We start from the raw sequence: 22,858 nt of genomic DNA on the forward strand, positions 1-22,858 counted from the left end.
AGTGGTGTCTTCAAATGATTAGCTTGCTTCATTCCACCCTACCAAAGTAAGATCTTGAGTTTGAAACCACTACATGACTTGAAACAATTGAAAAACTAAAAAAAAAATGGCCACCACGGATGTTGGTATAAGAAAGCCCAAAATAACAAGCTAATGTAGATATTATAGGCTAGTAAACTTGATATTGCTAGTACACAAATGCTTGTTTAATGTATTGAAGAGGCATTTATTAGTGTATGCTAAGGGAGGCAATGAAGAGCTTGGTACAGTGTTCACCAAAAGCAACTTTCTCAACGAGATAAAACTTGTAGCCTCAAAATTTGAGGTGTGTTTTTTGAAAATTTGATGATCTTTAAGCTAAAATACAACTAAAAGGAATTGACAAAATATATATTATGTAAAAATGAATATATATACTTTGCATGTTTTCTCTATATTGGCTTGTTATTATGAAAAATATTGCCTTGTTTTTTGTGGCAATTGTTAGAAGCATTTACAACAATAGTGATGGGCATCAATAAATAATAAGGACAGCTCACATAAAGTCTTCTCTCCTTATCTCATTTTTGACAAAAACAAAAGATTAAACTCAACAATGCTCGAAAAAGCGGTATTTAAAACTAATGAAAATAAAGGCAATGCTTGAAATTAACCAGGATCCACTAACAAAAATAGAGAAAAATACTTGGATTGTAATTAAAATGCATGATTTTTGTTCCTTGAAAAATTAAAACAATGCCAAAGTTCAACTGAGAATTCATGCACTGCAAATCAAACTTTTCAAACATTGGAACCCGACCGATGTTCACAAAAAACGTGCAAACTATATACAATGGACTTGCAATATCTCCATTTTAATCAACAAACTTTATATTCTCAAAATTTAGAAAATTACAACATTTAAGATATTTTAGCTAAAATTTAACTAAAAAATCTTCATATTCTAGAGAACCCATGAGGTAAAATTGGATATTTAATTATCTATCAAAAGAGCATTACACTTGAGAGCCTTCTTTCTATTCATAGCTCCATGGCTATGGCGGTCCTCCCTCGCTTCTCGTGCTCGGACTTGCAGCTCAGCTACCCCTTCACACCTCCAAGGTACTTTTCTCACTTTCAGCTTCTGTGGAAAACATGAAACATGTAGCAGATTGCTAAACCCTAATCTTGCAACCAGCAGACAAATAGAAAATCCTAATTGTCACAAAACCTGTCTGTTACATACCCTAATGTTGGGAAAAGACTGTCAGCAGAGGAGGAACAGAACTCTAATGCCTGAACTTCGTGTAAAATTTAGTCGCAAATTAAACCCTGGGAGAGCACGAACCCTAGTAATGTCAAAACCCTAGTGATCAAACTCCAAGTGCAAATCAAAACCGCAGTGTCTTACTTTAAATGTTGCTTTGAATGACTGTTATAATATTAATGCTGAAATGGTACCTGGCAGAGCAATCCGTGCACATGCCATCACCACAGCGCCATTCAGATGTCATCCATGCCATGGGAGCTGGGTGAAAGGATGGTCTTTGTGCAAAGAAATCAGGTATAGGGTCAGCCTTAGGGTTAAGGCGGACGCGGCTACAGGTGCTGCACCTGTACAAGTAGAGGAATGGGTGAAGAAAGCTCGCGAGGATCGTCTCCAACATCTCGAAGAACAAGCCCTTTCGGTGCTCAAGAAAGCAGTGGATGCTTACCAGAACCCGGCATTCCCGTGTGCTCTCATTGCTGGGGATGTGGTAAGGCGCTTGGTTTTGAAAATGTATGTAAAAACCTTGAAAAACATAATCTTTGTCTTCAGGGTCTTTATAGACACAACCTGGCTCCCTCAGGGGCAGTAGATCTGCCGTCAAAGAACTGTTTATCCGTTGATGGCAGGGGATCTGTCTGTAAAGACCTTTATAATTTCATTGGGAAATACATCAACTTAGTAGCTGCATCTTTGTCCAGGTCATTCTTGACCTGCTGAGCAAACTGGGGGTTCTAAGCAACAGCAGGGTCAAAGTTATCTTTATTGACACGTTCCATCTGTTCCCTGAAACCTATTCCTTTCTCAAAGCTTTGGAGGTTTGCTTTTGGCGGTTTTACTAGTTGCGTCATTAATTAATTTTAGATTCTAGATTAATATTCATTTAACCTAAGTATGTTGGATTATGGATATGTGTCACAGAAACGATATGGTTTCAAGGCACATGTCTTTCATGCGGCAGATGTGAGCAACAAGGAAGAATATTCAGAGAAATACGGAACTGATTTGTTCATAAGAGTGAGAGCTTGTGGGCTTTTTGATAGGATTAAAAAAAACATACATGCAGCATCAGACAAGATGTTGGCATCATTCATTTCATCATTGTAATGACAAGTTTTGCATTTACGGAACGAGAAGCAGAGAAATACACAAATGTTGTGTTTGCTTGCTCGCTCTCTCTCTCCCTCACGCACACACGCATGCACACGTGTGTATGTATGTAAGTTGTATACATACATGCATACATATACTACAGAACCAATTGAGGGGCAATTCTGGGACTAAACATGTGTGTTTTGCCTGTTTTAGTTAGCACACTAAACATTTGATTTTGGTTGTTTTAACAGGATGTTGATGAGTATGATAGAATTTGCAAGGTGGAACCATTCAATCGGTCTCTAGATACCCTGGAGGTTAGATTGAGGCAGATGGGATTCCAAAATTATTTTCATTGATTGAATTTTCATGAAGAATTCAGATTGAGAGTGTGCATTATACATTGCAGGTTGATGCAATGATCAATGGGCGCAGACGTGATCATGGTGCTGAGAGGGCACACCTTGAGGTAGGAGATTCTGCATTCTAAATATTGAGCTCTGTGATTGATTCTAACTATTCATTCAAGAGTCATACCATTGCGTCAGGGATGTGCCTATTCATTCGTAACTTTTCAGGCCCTATTTAAGAAAGTCTTGTGTCTCAATGCAAACAACATAGGTTTCCGCTCTTTGCCTCATGTTTACTCAGGTATTTAAGTTTTATTATGTTTAATAATGTTTAATAAAGCTAAAAGCTTAACATTGCATGCCTCAAAAGGGAAGTTGGACGGATTACACATGAATGAGGGGGACTTTATGCCAGATCACTTGATGAAGGTCCATGATCTTCGAGAGCAGTTGAGAATATTGATGAAGTGATTCCGGACATCCAACTTGTGTCAACCACTTTGAACTTTTTGCGAGAGACATACTTGGCTTTCACGGGGTTTCTTTTTCAAGAAGAGTAGAGGAGGAAAAATACGTCTGTTGAAGGTGTGGCCACGACCAAGCTTTTGTTGTGGCAAATAGCAATGGCAAAGGCAAATTGGGTGGCTATTAGCCTAGGGCTGATTCCGGACATCCGTCGAGCAAAGACTAGGATGATGTAGGCAAGCCCAAGAAAAAGGGCAAGTGTCACTATTGCAAGAAGCTAGGGCATTACGTTGATGAATGTAGAAAAAGGATTGCCAAGGCGAATAAAAAAGAGTTTGGTATGTTTGTTGCACTCTCCTCGGCTTCTAATGCAAGTAAGCATGATGCATCTGCAAACTTTGTGTGCAAGAGGACTGTCCCTTTTTTGTTTGCTCCTATGATGCCTCCAAGGAGGGTGTTGTTAGAATTGTGCATCTCAATGTATTTATGGGCTTTACCTATTTTGGGTATTTTTAGCTATTTCTCCTATTTTAGGAAGTCGTCGTGAGCAGTCGGCCAGCTCACTCCCTTCACTATAAAAGGGGCCTCACATATTCACTTGATGTAGTTCAATCCCAAGCACAAGTTCAACACTTCCTTGCTAGCTATTGCATGGTCACCATGAAACTCGTTTCAGTGGCTCTGAAACTCGTTTCACGTTTCAGTGTTGAAACGTTTCATGTGCACATTGAAACCCTATCATTTCATGTGGGGAAAAAGGTTGTGATTTTGTGTGCTTAGTTTTTATAATTCTTTCTCTTTCCTTCTTTCATCCTATTTGTTCTTTTCTCTTCTCTTTTGTATGTCTTGTTTGTTTCTTGATGATAAATATGCTAATATCATCTTATAACTATTGGCCAGTACCTTCACATTTTATGTATATGAGCATTTCGGTCCAATGTTTCATTGTCCACCCACGTGGTCTTGAAACGTTTTGTTCCAAAATAAATCGTTTCAACACCGTTTTGTTCGATAGTGAAACGTTTCACGGTGACCTTGGGCTTTTGCCATTGTAAAGCTTCATGCTATTATAAAAGGTGATCTTGTCCACGAGCTCTCTCTCCTTTGCTCCCTCTTCTCTTTGTTGTTTTGTCTATGCTTCCGCCTTTGCATACTCCAACATGGTATCAATCGCTTAGGATCCTGGCTGCCCACATCTATGATTTTGCTCCTTCTATGCTGGCTGCGTTTCTGGCTTTTGAAGGCGGCTGTATCTTCTTCTCAGTTGGCTGTGTTGCTGGCTACTGAAGGTGGCTGTTTTTTCCTTCCATCTGCTGCATTTTTTGGAACACCAAACAGTGGCTTTGTTTTCTCTACATAGCTGCGTTTTCTCCTCCCCGTGCTCTTCCTCATCAGCGTTTCACTCCCCAGGCTTCCTTGTTGCTGCTGCTTCGTGCCAAGCATCATCGGCAAGCTTCTTGGTGCTGTTTTTTCAGCATTGATCGTGGTGAAAGGGCTATTTTCTCTGTTTTTATAGTGTGGACTGCAGTGGAAGGTGTTTTCTTGCATGTGGTGCATCCCGACAAGCGGGCCCGACATCGCTACTTCTTCCCAAGCCTCCCCTACCTCCGGTTGGGTGTTTTCGGTGGGTTTTGGTGTACTATTTTGCTGCTGTCCAGCCTCTTTCTCTCTTGGGGCTGATTGGTCCTGGTGCCTCGCTTCATTGGAGAGTGCTCGAGAGGAGCCTTGGAGTGCTGAGATTTGTGTACTTTATTGCTGTGGATATGGCTCCCCCTTGTACGAACAAGAATGACCTTAGCTCCCTTCTCTTGGAAGAAGAGTTCATCCTCGTTTCTCAGGGTAAGATGAAGGTGTCTCTTAATAGTTCAGATCAGGCACTTACTTTAGTACAGAAGAAAAGTCGGAGTCATTGCTTCTCATGTGGGAAGAGAGGACATCTGTCCAAGGATTGTTTGTCCAAGAAGAAGGACAAGACCAAGGGCAAGCCTTTATCTCAGAAGAAGGGCAAAGACACCACACACCACAGTGATACAGATACTTCTAGTAACACATCTAGGGCTCCCAGGGCACTTCTGGCTCGGGAGGACCAAGATGGTGTACTTCTCTAATATACATGCAGTTCCCTCCATGTGCTTCTAGCCAGGGGAGGCTTGTGGGCGAGAGAGGGGGCTGGTAGCAGCTCCATTTGTTGGTGCATGGGAACCGTGAGTTGGAGTTCCAAGCATTAAAATCTGGCAGGACATGGTCATCTTTGGTGTAGCAAAGATTATGGACATGATCTATTCCGAGTTCATTGTTCGAGGCTTTTGGGACGTGATGTGTTCACAGTCCACTGTTGGGGATTATGGGCGCAATGTGTCCAGCAGCTCATCATCTTATTCTTGGAGTTCACTTCACACTTGTGTGGGAATTCGGAGCCAAGCAAAGTTCCTTGTTGTTTGTGGTGGCATTTTGTTTCGAGGAAACAGGTTGGAGGGTGCTCTCTCCGAGGTGATTCTGGTATCTGCAGTACTGGAGGGTCCATGGTTGCATCTTCATGAGCTTATCTTCTTCAGACTCTTGCACACTATGAGCTGCAGAGGGGGTGTTAGAATTGTGCATCTCAGTGTATTTATGGACTTTATCTATTTTGGGTATTTTTAGCTATTTCTTCTATTTTAGGAAGTGGTGAGTAGTCGGTCAGCTCAGTCCCTTGACTATAAAAGGAGCCTCATATATTCACTTGATGTAGTTCAATCCCAAGCACAAGTTCAATACTTCTTTGTTGGCTATTGCCATTGTAAAGCTTCATGCTATTATAAAAGGTGATCTTGTCCACAAGCTCTCTCTCCTTTGCTCCCTCCTCTCTCTTGTTTTGTCTATTCTTCCGCCTGTGCTTACTTGAACAGATGTCACATGCGCGGAAGCTCTGTGTGTCTTCTTTCAGCCCTAAGTAACTGAATAGGAGCATTGATGCGTCACCAACAAAGACAAAGAGAGGGCAGTATATTGTATAGTACAAAAAGTGTCAATATGATTGTTTGAAATCCATGGTCTTTGACCTTACAAAATCGAAAACTAAAGACCTAATGCTTGTCTCTTGACCTGCCCCAAAGGGGCAAATGAAAGGACTTGCATGATGGCCTAGCAAGGGCAAATCCCACCACCTTCTTGACTTTATCTGCATGTCCTTGTTCACCCTGCCGATTGTTGTCGTGACCTAATAGGGCTGCTTCTGTGTAATCCTAAGTCTTGCTAGTACCCTAACCTAATGTTTATTTGTTACCAACTTCAAGGATTAGCCTTGAGATTAATCATGTCCATGTGTGCATATGACATCCCCTCCTGCTAAATTTGATGACGGGATTCCAACCTTTTACCTTGGATGACTGTCCTCATCATCCCTTTGTCTCCTCATGGACTCCCAAACTTATCATCGTTCCTTCATGGCAAGGTTCTTAGAGGCATCAGAGGCGTTTGGTACGAGGCTCGAAAGACTCGTATTTTTTAGAGACGTCAGAGGCGTGTTAGAGGCGTTTGTTTATATATATATATATATATATATATATATATATATATATATATATATATATATATATATATATATATATATAGTGAAAGTTGAGAGAGAGTCTGTGTATGTATGAGCCTTGAGGGAGGGAGAGAGAGGGTGTGTATGAGAGGGAGAGAGAGTGTGTGTGAAAGAAAGAAAGCTGTATTAAACGTCTGCAAAAGGCCAAAATGACTTATGAGACCAAAATAGTCCATCATCATCATTTGGATACATCATCAAGATTCAAGGGTACAAAGTAAAATGAAATGAACTGAAATGAACCGGTAGCATAGAGAGAGCTCCAAAAGTGGGCTAGTGTGTTTGAAGTTTGAACTTTGAACTTTGGGTCTTGAGAAAGGCTTAAGGGAGGGAATTTTATTTTTTGTTGACGCCTCGATCAGGTAGTCGTACGCCTCGTACCGTTAGAGGCGCACCTCGTAGTAACAACCTTGCTTCATGGCAACCTTTTCACTGAAAACCTTGGTATGTCTTTGATTCCACATCTGGTGTTGAGATCTGTGCATCTGTTCCACTTTGTCCCCTTGCCTTCATGTCCCATCCCTCAACACTACAATGGTCTCCTTCTTGAGGTTGATCATGGATGCCCCAAATGGCATCCCACCCTCAGGGCTGCCATTTTACTGGCACCGACTAGCCCCGTGGAATCTCTACCTTGGTTGTGTTACTCTCCTTGGACTTGCGGACCTTCTTGGGACACCTTCAGCACTTAGCTTTTGCTGAGCTTGATGCTTTGATACCAATATTACATGCACAAAAGCTCTGCGTGTCTTCTTTAAGCCCTAAGTAATTGAATAGGAACCTTGATGCAAGTCACTAATAAAGTTAGAGAGAGAAGAGAGAGGGAGTGTCAACCTCAAGGATCTCCCCGTGATCGTTCCTGGTACGAGACTCCAAACCTGCAAACAAACGAATAAACAACAAGGGGGTGCAGGCCTGACTCACCTCCCAACCATGACAGCCGTGGGCAAGCCCACAGTCTTGGCTGTCCCCATCGAGCCATGAGCTGAGCTAACTAGGTTGACGTACCGACCAATCTCCTCTTCGCGACGTCCCATACCGCCACGAAGCTGCCCTCGTGGGCCTCGAGATTGCTGTCGGCCTCGGCTGCGTAAAACAGGTGCACGTCTGCACTAGATCTAGGCTCCAAGACCATAGAGCACGCACAAACTCGCGAGACTCTCTATATCTCAAGAACTAACCTTGGCCACCCTTTTATAGGCTCTTGGCCGGTCATCGGGTGTCCACACTTGGGCGCCCGCCCGTCCATACTTGGGTGCTCGCTCGTTAGTTTATCCCTAACTCAGCTCGTCAATCAGCCTGCCTAGCTCCAAGCTTCCCCAAACCTCGAAGCTAGTCTTGCGTGCATGTAGCACACGGTAGATACACACTGTGCACATGACATACTCCCCTTCCTCTAAGAGCTCACTCCCGAGCTCACTAAAAAGCCAAGGTAATCTCTCTGAAGAGTAGTCAATGTCTCCCATGTAGCGTCCTCCTCAACACGATCCTTCCACTTGATCTTGTATTCCGTGATAAGCGTTTTACGCAATCTTCTTTCACGAAATCCAAGAATTTTTTCAGGTTCGTACGGAACAAATGTCATGTCCTCGACATCTATAATTTCTTGAGGAGTAACTAACTGATCTGTTCCTCCCAGTACTTCCTTAAGTCTACTGACATGAAATACAGGATGAACTTTCACATGAGAAGGCAAATCCAATTCATATGCAACGGAACCAATCCGTCGTGTAATACGAAATGGTCCACAATATCTAGGGGATAATTTCGGAGACCGACCTGTCCGTAAAGTCTTGGAATCTTTCGGAACTCGCAAATACACCATCGTTCCTTCAGAGAACTCTCTGGGTGAACGATGTCTATTAGAATAAAATCTGTCTCGGTCTTGAGCACTTCTAATAGATTCCTTTGCAACTTGTAACATGTCCTGCATATCTTGCAAAAAATTACGTGCTGCATCATGTTGAAGTCCTGAGAATCCTAATGTAACAGGTGATCTAGGTTGAAAACCATACATAAGCATGAAAGGACTAAAACCTGTACTTATATGCTTAGTACTGTTATATGCAAATTCTAACATAGGAAGATAATCCTCCCATGAACTCAGTCTTTTGGATACATATGCTCGAAGCATATCCTCCAAAATCTGATTCACTCTTTCAGTCTGGCCATCAGATTGAGGATGATCAGAGGAACTCAAATTCAAAGTTGTTTCCAACTTCTCAAAAACAAGTTTCCAAAAATCACTCGTAAACTTAGAGTCCCTATCACTGACTATGTCCTGTGGTAACCCGTACAGTCTAAACAATTGCTCGATAAACTGCCGTGCTAATTGCGTAGCTGTAATAGTCTTCCGGGTCAGTAAAAATCTAGCCATTTTTGTCAAGCGATCTACCACAACCCAAATAGAATCGTGGCCTTGATGTGTTCTTGGCAATCCGGTAATAAAATCCATGGAAATACTTTCCCATTTATTACTTGGGATTCGCAAAGGATGCAACAACCCAGCCGGTCTAAAGCGTTCAGCTTTATTTGCGTGACAAATTTGACACTTAAGAACATAATCTTCTACATACCCTTTCATCTTTGGCCAATAAAAAGTGTGTTTCACTAACGATAGTGTCCTTTGTACCCCAGAGTGTCCAGCAAAAGGGGCGTTGTGACACTCCTTAAGAATCTTGGACCTAATGTCTGGGATTTGTGGTACACAAATTTTGTCATTACGGAATAGTGAACCATTTCGAATTATCCATTGGCCTCCTGTAGGCTAAATGGTAGACTGCTCAGTCATTGAGTCTTGGTCAATCAATGAGCTCCCGTCCTGGATCTTCTGCCAAAATGGACCAAAATAACTATCAGTCCTGCAAAGCCCTCTCAATGACTGAAATAAGTCGGTAGAAATCTCGGTGAACGACTCCTCTCAAATCATCCGCATCACACACATACTTGATTGACTGATGATCAGTCAATACCACAAACTTGGAGCCATATAAATAATGTCTCCAAACCTTGAGAGCATGAATCACAGCATAAAGCTCCTTCTCAAGGGTTGGCCAACGAGATTGAGTGTCGTCTAGCTTTTTACTTTCAAAAGCAACCGGTCTACCATCTTGAAATAGAGCAGCCTCGATAGCATAGTCAATGGCATCAGTTTCAAGAACATAAGGCCGACTAGGATCAGGTAATGCTAAGATAGGTGCTTCCTTGACTTTATCTTTCAAAAGTCTAAAGGCCATATCCAAATCGTTATTCCAAGTGATAGGCTGATTTGACTTACGTCCACGACCTTTCAATAAGTCGGTCATCGGTAGTGTGAGCTGAGAGTACTCCTGTACAGATTTCCGAAGAAAAACAACAAAACCGAGAAAAGAACAAAGTTGTTTCACTGTTCGCGGTATAGGCTAGTCCAGAACCTTCTGAACTCGGTCATAGTCAATGCTCAATCCATCTCGAGTGATCTTGTGTCCCAAGTAAATGATGTCGGTCATAAAGAACTCACATTTACTTAACTTAGCATATAGTCGATTCTGTCTTAAAATAGATAAGACAATCGTGAGGTGTCTGACATGATCCTCAAGAGTCCGACTATATATCAAAATATCATCCAGGAACACCACCACAAATTTTCCGAAATGTTCACGAAAAAGATCGTTCATCATTTGCTGGAAAGTGGCTGGAGCATTGGTTAACCCAAAAGGTAATACGAGAAACTCGTAATGGCCATACCTAGTCCGAAAGGCAGTTCTTTCGACATGCCTTTCATGAATACGTATCTGGTGATAGCCAGTACGTAAATCTATCTTCGTGAAATATTTCGCTCCTGCTAACCGGTCAATCAGGTCATCTGATCTAGGGAGAGGATAACGGTTCTTAATGGTCAGCTTGTTCAATCTCTTGTAATCTATACACATTCTCCAGGTGTTGTCCTTCTTTCTCCTAAGCAACACAGGTGCACTCCAAGGTGATTTACTTGGACGGATCTGGCCCATCCTTAAATAATCTTGGAGTTGTTTAGCCAACTCATCTTCCTCAGCTTGGCTCATCCTGTAAGGTGGAATACCGACAGGATGAGCACCAGGGATCAAGTCAATACGATGATCTACTGTCCATTCAGGTGGTAAACCCGATGGCAGGGAAATACGTCTTGAACGAATCAAGTATCTTCTGTAATTCCTTGCTTTCAAACACACTTAATTCATTGACATCCATGGAAGGTATGAGAAATGAAGAAAGTGGAATCAATACACAATGGAAAGCGGTATACAAAGAAGAATCCATTATATTTCCAAAATCAATTGTATTTACAAGAGGTCCCTGAGAGGGATGAATACAATCACCTAAAATACTATACTGGGTGTCCCTATGCTGAAAAGAAAAAATATGACTAGACCAATCTATCTGGACTTGAAGAGTCTTAAACCACTCAATCCCTAATAACAAGTCTCCATTTTCTAGGTGCATAACATAGCATTCCAGAGTATCTTTGTAGTCGTGAATCTGGATTGGAAGCATCTCCACCTTTTGATCCCATACTTGCCTTCCCGCAGGTAGGCGTACCTCATAGGTATGATCGCTAGGTGTCGTATCAAGACTCAATTTCTGCACAAGTTTGTAGTTAACAAAGTCGTGTGAGCTGCCAGGATCTAGACGAATGTGAATCTTATGGCCATTCACTTCTCCATAAACTCGGAGAAGATCATGCAAGCCAAATACTTTAGAATTGAACAGACAATCAGAACAAGTACTAGGGCGAGAAAGTACAGTAATTGACGTACCTGTCAAACAGGGTTGTTTCTCGTACGCGTACGACTCGAATCGCACGTACGAATCGTACGGTATGATACCGTACGATATCGTACGATATCGTACGGTATGATATGCCAGATTTGCCCGTTTCTGTCCGTTGCGCCGCCGCCGACTGCGCATTTTCGTGGCCGTTTCTGTCCGTTGCGCCGCCGCCGACTGCGCGTTTTCGTGGCTGTTTTGTAGCCGTTTGCTGGCCGTTTTGGGCATGGCACATGCTTTGTGGCCCATGTGCCCATTGGCCATGGCCCATGCTACATGGCCTTGGCCCTTATAAAATGCCCACCCCCTAAGCCTCTCTCAAAGCTCTAGCCTCTCAATGCTCATTACTCAAGCCATCAAGCCCCCCCCTCTCTTGAGTCTTGCTCAAGTGACCATCAAGCCCCCCCCCCTCTCTCTCTCTCTCTCTCAACTCTCAACTTTCAAGCCACTCTCTCCCCCATAGGCCCTCTCTCAAGCCTCTCTCTCTCTCTCAAGCCTTTAGGCTTTCTCTCTCTCAAGAGTCAAGACTCAAGCCTCACTCTCATTTTCTCAAGCCTCTCTCTCTCTCTCTCTCTCTCTCTCTCAAGCCTATCCATCTCTTGAATCTTCTAACTTCTCTCTCTCTATTACAATGACAAGGGAGAAGAATGAAGCCTTCAATGTGCATGCTATCCATGTAGAGAAAGCCGATGGAAAGTCCAAGTCATATAGGTGGACTTGTAAGTATTGTGGCAAACAATACACAAGTGGAGTTACTAGGCTTCTCCAACATGTTGGAAAGGTGGGGGGGCAAGTTGCGCCATGCAAGGAAGTCCCCCTTGCTATATCCGATGAGATCTTCAACAAGATCAAGGGTGGATTGGGTGCTCACTATGATAGTGGTAGAAGCTCAAGGGCGGATGATGAGGTCATTTCCCCGCCTTGTGATACATCCTCCCTCGCCGCCTCCATCGGTGCCACCTCCATCGGTGCCACCTCCGCCTCCGCCTCCTCAAAGAGACAAAGGCTTGAGTCTCCCATGAGGCAAGCCACTCTAGCCCAAGCCACCGGGGGGTTCTCTTCTTCTCTATCACATCTCCGAGAACGGCAACGGCTAGCGGATATAGAGATTGCACGCACCATTATTGAGTGCAATCTCTCATTCCATGTGCTCAAGGTAGATCAATGGAAGTCAATGGTGAAAGCCATTGCAAATGTGGGCCCATGTGAAGGATGGACCGGCGTCTCCTATCATGACATGCGCACGAAGAGGCTTGTGGACGAGAGGGAAAGAATCGATAGATCTCTCAATCCGGTGCGGGCGGCATGGTCCAAGTATGGGTGTAGCATCCTCTCCGACGGATGGAGTGACCGGAAGAAGAGAGGCATCATCAATATACTTGTCTCTTGCCCTCTTGGCACATACTTTGTGCGGGGCGTGGATTCCGGAAAGGCGGGGAGGAAAACATCGGGTGCATTCATATATCGCCATATCAAGCAAGCCATCATGGAGGTAAGTTCCAACTTTCAAATTGCACTAAAGTCTTTAAAGTTTAGGCTTTGGTATATGTGATATGAATCATATGATCATATGTGGCTATATCATGAGTCATGACTCAAGTCTCATACGGCATACGCTCATTGCATCCATTCATGTGCATTGTGACATGTAGGTTGGATCGAAGAACGTGGTGCAAGTCATCACCGACAACGCTTCAAATTGCCGTCGGATGGGGAAGTTGCTCGAGAAGGACTATCCCTCCATAGTATGGACGCCTTGTGCCTCCCATTGCATTGACTTGCTCATGGAGGATATGGGCAAGTTAGTGTGGATGAAGGAAGTAATGACCGAAGCTATCTCTATTGTTACCTTCTTCACCACAAAGGTGAAGGTGCTTGCCATGTTCCGCGAACATAGCAAGTTGGAATTGAAGAAGCCTTCATCTACACGCTTCGCCTACATGTGGCTCGTCTTGGAGCGCCTCCACGATGTGAAATCCTCCCTTCGCCAAACAGTGGTCTCCACAATGTGGAATGAGTGGGATGAGCGAGAATCGGCGGAGGCCAAAGCCATGCAACGGCTTTGCCTAAAGGAGGAGTTTTGGCAGTCGGTCCGCACTATTGTCATTGCGGTCACGCCCTTCTATAGGGTATTGCGGATGACCGACATGGAGGGAGCCACCATGGGCCTTCTTGTTCACTTCATGGGAGAGGCCATAGCAGAGTTACGCGTTTCTCCTTCCATCGACGAGGAGAAGCGCGATGGTATGTTGGCCATTGTGGAGAAGAGATGGAAGTGGATGCGAAGACCTATCCATGGTCTTGCCGCTTTATTGCATCCGGCTTACAAATCACCCGCCCTCTTCACCAACGTGGAGCTACTTGAAGCCCGAGATGCTTACTTGCCCAAAGCATTGCCGGAGGATCGCCATGGGAAGTTCCTTGAGGAGCTCATAAGCTACAATGACCAAAGGGGAGGAGCCGCGTTTGCATCTACTACCTGTTGGAAGAGGGAATCCCTTGTGAAGCCCCTCTTTTGGTGGGAGACATTTGGGTATGCGCTCTCAAGCCTCCAAAAGGTGGCTTTGAGAATCCTAGCTCAGGATTGCTCTTCGGGTGCATGTGAGAGGAACTGGAGTTCCTACTCACTTGTACACACGAAGTTACGTAATCGCTTGAGCACGCAACAGTTAGAGCGGCTAGTGTATTGCCGCGCTAACTTGCGCATGCTGCGCGCAATGCAAAAGATGGAATCAGCGAGACAGGTATAAGTTACAACTTATAAGTTATAAGTTATAAGCATTCAAATTTCAAACTTCAATGTTTATTGAAATTTGGAACCAAATTCTAATACATTGCTTGTCACTTGATCATTGTACAATGTAGGTGAATGTGGATACATTCAAGCTCACAGGGGACACTCTTCAGAGTGTAAACAAAGTGCAGGATGAGGAGGAGGAGAGGATCTATGCAGAGATCTATCGAGAGCTCGAGTCATTTGATCGACGACCTACTCGCACTCGTCGTGGGCGTGGAGGTAGTGGCAGAGGAGTGCAAGTAGGAAGCCGTGGATGCACGGTTCGTGGTACTCCCAGGGACATAGTGCATACCTATGTGCGGCGTGGATCGGGTAGCTCCACACTCGCTCTTGCAGATGAGGATGCTCCCTTTGGCTTCTCACATGAGCTTAGAGAGCCCGAGTTCGATGATGAGGGCAACCTTCTTAGCGATGGCGACTTCGGCGAGGCCACTGATGTGTCCTCTTCTCATGAGGATGATTTCAGCGAGAGCTCTGATAGTGATGCCTTTGTCTAGTCTCTCCTTGGGCCTTGGCTCTAGCCTCTCTTTTTGTACTCGCGCCTAGCGCGCATGATCGCATCGCACCTCTATACTTATGTACTTTTGTTTGTCACTTCAAACTTGTTTAGTTGTTTTTAATGATATTTTGGTTTGAAACAACTTCTCTAGACTCTACCCTTCCAAATTGAAAATGTCTATGTTTGTAGGTGTTCTTTAATTTAAAAAACCGTATTTTATCGTACCGTATCCCAAAATTTCATATCGTACCGAATATTCCCGTACGGTATCGTACCGTACGGTATCGTATTTTCGTACCGTGACAACTATGCTGTCAAAGACAACTGATTAGCTGTCTTTGGCTTGGGTCCTGTGTGTGTCTTTGCACCCTTTTGCTTTGAGCACTCGTTACGCATGTGTCCTTTTTCTTCGCAGATAAAACAACGTCCTTTCTTCTTGAGCTTTAAAGCCCTAAGGAGTCGTTTCTTCTTTGCTGGTGTCGAACTTGAATTCTTCGAAGGTTGGTCCGAAGACTTTCCTTCAGTCGTGTTAGCCATAGGTGCGGAGAACTTTCTTTTATGCTTGTTCCCCTGCTCGGTAACGGGTTTCGACTTGGAAGAGACCATTGTATCATCATAGATACGAGCTGAATGAATGGCTTCCTCCAATGTTTTGCATTTGTTATTTTTTACCTGTAAACGGTATGAGTCTGGTAAACCAGCTACGAAGAATTCCAAAAGAGTAGTGGGATCCATCTTTGTAGCTTTCATCTGCAAGTCCCTAAACTTCTGGAGATAGACCTCATAAGTGAGGTGCTGCGAGGTCATTTAAACTAAAAAAAACGAAAGCCCAAAATGGCGAGTGCTTTCCTTGTCCCCCCCCCCCCCCCCCCCCCCTCCCTCCTGGATTAGAGCCGTCGATTGAAGCTGCCGTCGCCAACTGCTGCCGGCGCTTGTGTGCGCATAAGTGGCCTGCAGTGGCCTGCGCCACCCTCGCGTAGGTCTGGCCACAATGCCGCATGGACGTGGGGCTGGCCTGGCCTGGCCTGGCCTGGGCGCCTGCGCTAGGCTGGTCGCTTGGCTGCGTAGGCCAAGGCGCCTGGCGCCTGGCTACGCAGGCCTGGCCGCTTGCATATATAGCCTTAGGTGCCCGCCAGCAGGGCTGCCTTAGTACGCTTAGCCGGCTGCCAGCTTTATCGCCTGCACAGGCTCGACTACAAAGCGCCTGCTCACCGGCCTTGCCCGGTTCGACTAGCATGCCACAACTGCCTCTCTCTCTCTCTCTCTCTCTCTCTCTCTCTCTCTCTCGTTCGCGTTCAACCAAAAGCAACGAACATGCTTTTTGTTTCTGTTTCCTCTCTAGCTGAGCTAACTAGGTTGACGTACCGACCAATCTCCTCTTCGCGACGTCCCATACCGCCACGAAGCTGCCCTTGCGAGCCTCGAGATTGCTGTTGGCCTCGGCTGCGTAAAGCAGGTGCACCTCTGCACTAGATCTAGGCTCCAAGACCATAGAGCACTCACAAACTCGCGAGACTCTCTATATCTCAATAACTAACCTTGGCCACCATTTTATAGGCTCTTGGCCGGTCATCGGGCGTCCACACTTGGGCGCCCGCCCGTCCATACTTGGGTTCCCGCCCGTTAGTTTATCCCTAACTCAGCTCGTCAATCAGCCTGCCTAGCTCCAAGCTTCCCCAAACCTCGAAGCTAGTCTTGCGTGCGTGTAGCACACGGTAGATACACACTGTGCACATGACAGGGGGAGAGCTATATTTTCAGTATTTTGTATAGGACAATTTTTGTCAATATGACTGTACAAAATCTGTGGCCTTTGGCCTTCCAAAAGGGGAATCTAAAGACCTTCTAATGCTTGACTCTTGACGTACTTGTCCCAAAGGGGTCTGATGAAAGTAGTAGGACACGGGTTGGTTCTAGAAGCCCAAGAGAACCACATCATGTTGATGCCTGTTTGGTTGAGTATTCTTTGTGATGCAGATGAGCCCGTTTCCTTTGAAGAAGCAAGAAAATGAACATTGGATGAGAGCCATGCATGGCGAGATGGATGCCATACAGAAGAATGGCGGATGGGATTTGGTTGACTTACCCTATAGCAAGAAAGCTATTGATACGAAGTGGGTTTCCAAGGTCGAAAGAAAGTATGATGGTACTATTGATAGGTAGAAAGAAAAACTTGTTGGCAAAGGTATATGCTTAGCAAAAGGGCATTGATTATGATGAGACTTTTGTACCTACTTTGACAATGACCACCATCAGAACTGTTATTACATTGGCTGCCCATCATGGATGGATTGGATGCCTTCCTTAATGGGGACTTGCACGAGGAAGTGTATGTGAGTTGATGCCCATGGGTTTTGCAGTGCATGGCCAAGAAGGGAAAGTATGTAGATTAGGCAAGGCATTGTATGGTCTCAAACAAGCTTCTCGATCTTGGTATGAAAAGATACCTGCTTATTTGACTAGTCGTGGCTTCCAAAATAGTCCAATGGAGAGTGCCTTCTATGTCACAGTGGACAAAGAGGATTTGATATCATCATCTTGTGGATGATATGTTGCTAACATGGACCAATGAGGATAAAATTGCAGCATTCAAGGTTGATCTTGAATCCACATTTGAGATGTCAAATCTGAGGTTGTTACACTATTATTTGGGCGTATACTTTGTCCAATCAAAAGTGGGCATTGTTTTTCTGTAGTCCAAGTACATAAAGGGGTCGCAACAAAGGTTCAAATTTTAGGATTTTAAGCCCGGGCTTAGGCTGAGTATGTATGATACAAGAGAGCCTTGTGATGCTACTCTCTACAGTCAAGCTGTTGGTTGCCTCATCTAATTGTGTTACACAAGGCCGGACATACAGTTTGGAGTGTCCCAGTCGAGCAACTTTATGCGCAGCCCACAGATAAATCATTGGCAACGTGTGTTGAGGTACTTACAAGGCACCTAGTCTCTTGGTTTGTTCTATGCCAGGAGGGGTGATTTTCAGCTCCATGCTTATAGTGATTCGGATTGGGTTGGTGATCATGACGCAAGGCAATCCACAAGTGGGACTTGCTTGTTCCTTGGGAGCTCATGCATATCATCCTTGAGCAAAAAGCAACCTATTGTGGCTTATCTTTATGTGAAGCTGAGTATAGGGAAGCTTTCACTACTACTGTTGAGTGTGTATGGATGAGGAGATTGATGGTAGATCTTCGTGGAAGCTAGCAAACACCCACTCCCATTCTCACGAACAGTCAAATTGCTATGGTTGTAGCACGGAACCCAATCTCCCATGCTCACACCAAGCACAGAGATACATTATTACTATGTGAGAGAGAGGTTACATGTAGGTGAGATTAGTTTGGTTTACCGTCCTACACATGAGAACATTGCAAATCTGTTTACTAAGACATTTCCTAGAGAGAAGTTTGAAGCTTTCCACAAAGCTTTGAGCTTACTCCCATTTGGAGAGTGATCTCCTACCCTGTACCTATTCACACTATCACTACAAGGGGGATTTGCAGGAAAACTCACAATGGTAGTGCTAGGTGTGAACAGGGGCTTGTAAGGGGCACTTTTTACCTTCTATTTTGAAGGTTTTTTTTCCCTTGACCACCTGGTGTGAAAGGACACTATATGGACAGCATTTTATTATTATGCCTCTCAACTGTTTTCTGGTCCCATTTCCTGCACATTAGGGTTAGGTGTCTTCATCAAATTTATGATGATATGCTCTCCCATGGCAGAGAAGGAATGGGTAATGGCTGCAGCAGTTTTGTGCCTATCTTTTATCATATTTGACCCTTTGACAAACTTAACACTCCTTGACATTCTCCTACACACCTCTATACAGCCATGGTCAAAAGAAATATTTCTCCTTGGCCTTTATGGTAACCATAATTCTCTGAAATCTTGCGTGCAGTGGAGTGTGGCACTTATTAATCACCTTCTTTTTGAAGGTGGTACACGATCCATTTTATATCATAGAAAATCCTCACTGATGGAAAAACGAGGGCAGGAATGTATGTGTTACAAAGCCTTGTAGAGGTTTTGTTGCTATGCAGTGAGGCATGCACTTGCGAGCGTGCCCTTAAGAGTCCTTCTGATGTGCTCTCAATTGCTGAGATGTATTAAGAAAAATTAATTGACATTAAAAAAACAAAGTTTTGTGTGCGACTATGGCTCAATGGCAATATTGAAAGTTCTGGCACTATCCAGCATGGAATAAAAATCACAAGGAGTTTTGTGTAGGTTGACGTGAATGTTAGTTCTTGCCTACATTTTAGAATTTATTTGTGCTTCCGTTGTATGGATAAAATCTTTGCCATGTAGGTTGTGGAGGGAGGAGCAAGGGCAAAAGTACAGCCATTGGCATACTGGGAGTTCAGGTACTTTACCTTGTTACCTACAAGCTACAATAATTGTGTTTTAATAATAGTAATTCCATGTAGATTCACATAAATTTGGTAATTGGTATTTGGCAGGGATGTATGGGACTATTTGGAAAAATTCAGAATCCCATATCATCCCCTCCATGACCAGGGGTACCCAAGTATAGGAGACATGCAAAGTACCTTGCCTGTACCGAAGGAACAATGGTTTGAATATGGAGGCGAGAGATCTGGGCGTTTTCAGGTCGATGATTTATTCTTGTGGTAGTGTAGGCTGAGTGCTTAAGATGTTTTTAAGAAATTTTTCTTCGTAAGGGGACTTTTCCTTTTACCTTGGTATTCATGGTTTAAATATGTCCAATTTTGGGAATGTAGTAAGTTTGTTCAAAGAACTTGGCTGTGTGGTGCCCAGGGTCTTAAAAACAAGGATGGCTCGACCAAAACTGAATGCGGTATACATGTCGGAGGCTCTCAGTAGAATGGTGTCTTATTTTCTGCTTCCTCTTGGCTTGCTCCAAATTTGGTCCCCAAATTTGAGCGCCTTTCGCCTTTAACAGTAAGTCAAGATTAGTCATGATCTCCAAGAACGTTATGACTAGAGTCCTAAAGCACAGTTATTGCATAGTGGATAAATAAACTCCCCTTATTTCTTCTTTTCATTGATGGCCCTCTTGCTGTGTGATGGCAGGTCAGCTACTCGGACTCCATACCCTAGCACATATTTTGAGAACACATAAAAGCTTCATGCTTTGTGTGCGCTCTTTGAGATAGGCAAGATACATGGGCACAATGTCTTTCAACGTCTTTGAGGAACCGTCTGAGACCATGTGGGAACACTCCAGATGCCTTTTTTTTTGTAAAAAGCCGTTTGTATATTCAATTTTTATCAACAGTTTGGACCATGTTTGATTTAGACAGAAGAAGGGAAGGACGGTCCATGAATATGGAAGTATTTTTTGAGGCCAGAGAAAGAGACCAAACAGAGAATGTGTACTATGTTACTTTCCTCTACATTATACCAAATAGTGAGCCCATGTGGTTGTAAACGAGCATGTAAATTAAGGGTCAGGCCTGTCTGGACCTTTATTAGAGAGCCTCTACTTTTGCACCTTATTGTAAATTTACTTTCTCCTCTTCGATGTTGTGACTCCTTGTTTTTGGATGTCCATCCTATCTCTGTTCACACCCAAAAACAGGAGAACATGTATCGAATCTCCAAATCCTAGATGGCTAGTATGATTGAATTAATGAAGCTCATATGTAATAAATTTAATTCATAAGAAACAATGGGTAATAAACTCAATACATCCTTTAATGATCTAATTCATGATTATTTAAATATCCTTTGATTCACGGTTCTTAGAAGAAGCTTTGCTATAAGGAGATTGGGTCTCTTATTCGTTGGGATTCATGCAAAGTGAATAACCTACCACATCATGGGCAACTATGTGGTCCAAGAAACTTTAGTATCCTTAAAAGGAAACAAGTAAGTGTATGTGGAGTTTTTTAACTAGAATATCATTCTCTTCTTGTTGAATCACCTTATTTCTATAGCTCAATAGTTGCTAATTAGTAGGTTTTTCTCTGTTTTGAATGTCTTTTCTCCCTTTATTGGATTGCAAATTTGGATTAAGATCTCTATGGTCTTCATGTTATGTATTTGTCTCATAGATCATTTTGGCCTGTTATAGACATTAATGTAACATTCTTTCTTTCTTTGTCTTTCTTTAAATTGTCCTCCAATTGTTTTTCTCCTAAATCTTCTTCTTGGTGATTTATGCATTGCCCTTCATGATGGCATTTAGAGCAAGATTCCTCGTGAATGCATTGCTATTCATGATTGGCATTTAGAGCAAGAGACCTCATGAATGTTCCATGACAATATAGAGGAGTTTGGTTTGTTCATGCAGAGCAATTTGTTTGTGCGATTACAAAAGAGGTGTCCTCAATAAAAATGACTCACAATAATACTAATAACTTGACATGGTACTTGAAGATAAAGAAGAACTTGCCACAATGTTTCAACATAACCTTTTTTCGTTAAATCTTTCATTAGAGTGTGTATGCTTAGTGCTAATCTCACAATATTTGATTCATTGCCTGTGTGTAGAGTTTTTCATTCACCTTGATTGTACACAGTTGATAATATACTTTGTAAGGGGTCCAAGTATTAAGGCTAGAATTGTTTCAACATGACCTTTTTCAATTAAATCTATTATGTAATTCCATCATTAGAGTGTGAATGCTTAGTGCTAATCTCATAGTATTTGATTCTTTGTAAGGGGTAAAAATATTAAGGGTCTAGCATAAAGGGTAGAATTGAGTCTACACACTTGGTAATATGCTTTGTAAGGGGTAAAAGTATTAGCCTACACCTCTTTTCATTTACTTTTGAGTCTACAAACCCTGTAATATGCTTTCTGAGGGCTAGGAGTTTAATAATAAGGGTCTAGTATAAAGGCTAGAATTGTGCCACCTCACTAGTCTAGGTGGCAATCATCCCATGTGAAACTCTTTGAATACACACAAGTAAATATAGAAAAATTGGAGATAATCAAGGGGAGATGTAGTAATTTGTCGGAGGTGCAGGAGTCTCTTAGAGAGAGCTATAAATATTTGTACTTTTCTTTTGAAATAAGGAGAATAATGAAGCTCACAGTAGAGCTTTCTGCCCAAGAGAAATGATGTAGAGAATCACTTGGGCATGATGCCAAAGAGTTAAAATTGATGTGGAAAACGCTTTAGCTATCTCCTCTGCAGCTGCGCACTGATACACAGAGACATTCAGCTGCTCATTTTCTCGCACAAGTTCAATCTCGCTGGCTATTACCGGGTTAGCTCATAAAGAGCTCACTAAAAGGATGATTAGATGGTGTTGAAGACAATCTTCTCTGTCAACTCTCTCTCTCTCTCTCTCTCTCTCTCTCTCTCTCATATGAAGTACAAGAAGATGAAGGAAAACTCACAAGGCTCACATAGAATTCACCAAGAAGGCTCAAATCGTGCAACCCACAACCACCACTCTTGCCTCACACTCAATGATGATGTCTAGAAAAGAAGCTCTGATACCAACTTGAAAACCCAATCTCACTAAGGGCTAATGGTGAAGCTCTTCACTATAAGATTGATTGAGAGGTTGCACACTACACGAGAATGATAACACTATGCAAGGAGAAGATTAAACACACTAGTCAAGTATTAATGAGCAGACACAAGTGCTTTCCACAAAGCAATACTCTTAGCTATTCTCCTTATTCCAAAAGAAAATAAAATACATGTATTAATAGCTCTTTCCAAGAGAGTCATACATCTCCCACAAATTACTAGTCCCTTGATTATCTCCACTTTTTCTATGTTATTCTACCACTCCTAAATCAAGGGGATGTGGCTAGATTCAAGGAGTTTGCCACGTGGGATGATTGCCACCTAGACTAGCAAGGTGTCACAATTCTAGCCTTCATACTAGACCCTTGGCTAATACATTTAGCCCTCACAAAGCATATTAATCTAGTGCACACACTAAATGTCACCTAGACTAATACACACCCAACACATGGACATAAGATCACCCATATTTCTCAACAATTATGTCAAACTAAATTCTATGTAAGGTGATGCCTTGAAATACTTGAACAATTGGATGCATCATGTTTGAAGCAAAAGGAAAGATTTTTTAAAA

General features: G+C 43.1%; 3 protein-coding genes across 3 annotated transcripts; all 3 read left to right on the forward strand.

Annotated features, from left to right (window-relative positions):
- The first annotated feature begins 613 nt into the window (after positions 1 to 613).
- LOC147609918 (putative phosphoadenosine phosphosulfate reductase) lies at positions 614 to 20,268 on the forward strand. Its single transcript, XM_086786792.1, has 10 exons — positions 614 to 1,101; positions 1,448 to 1,736; positions 1,948 to 2,064; positions 2,168 to 2,263; positions 2,593 to 2,658; positions 2,751 to 2,810; positions 19,121 to 19,176; positions 19,273 to 19,423; positions 19,592 to 19,735; positions 19,868 to 20,268. The coding sequence occupies exons 1-9, from the start codon at positions 1,031 to 1,033 to the stop codon at positions 19,655 to 19,657; spliced, it is 972 nt and encodes a 323-aa protein (XP_086642918.1). The 5' UTR covers positions 614 to 1,030; the 3' UTR covers positions 19,658 to 19,735; positions 19,868 to 20,268.
- LOC147609919 (uncharacterized) lies at positions 11,613 to 13,206 on the forward strand. Its single transcript, XM_086787142.1, has one exon. The coding sequence runs from the start codon at positions 12,144 to 12,146 to the stop codon at positions 13,062 to 13,064; it is 921 nt and encodes a 306-aa protein (XP_086643268.1). The 5' UTR covers positions 11,613 to 12,143; the 3' UTR covers positions 13,065 to 13,206.
- Positions 13,222 to 15,471, forward strand: LOC147609920 (uncharacterized). Its single transcript, XM_086787141.1, has 2 exons — positions 13,222 to 14,256; positions 14,378 to 15,471. Exons 1-2 carry the CDS (start codon positions 13,222 to 13,224, stop codon positions 14,804 to 14,806), a joined length of 1,464 nt encoding a protein of 487 aa, XP_086643267.1. The 3' UTR covers positions 14,807 to 15,471.
- Positions 20,269 to 22,858: the final 2,590 nt, after the last annotated feature.

Source organism: Cibotium barometz, chromosome 50 (assembly GCF_041138505.1).
Source record: "Cibotium barometz isolate CiBa-2024 chromosome 50, ASM4113850v1, whole genome shotgun sequence".
Classification (NCBI taxonomy): domain Eukaryota; kingdom Viridiplantae; phylum Streptophyta; class Polypodiopsida; order Cyatheales; family Cibotiaceae; genus Cibotium; species Cibotium barometz.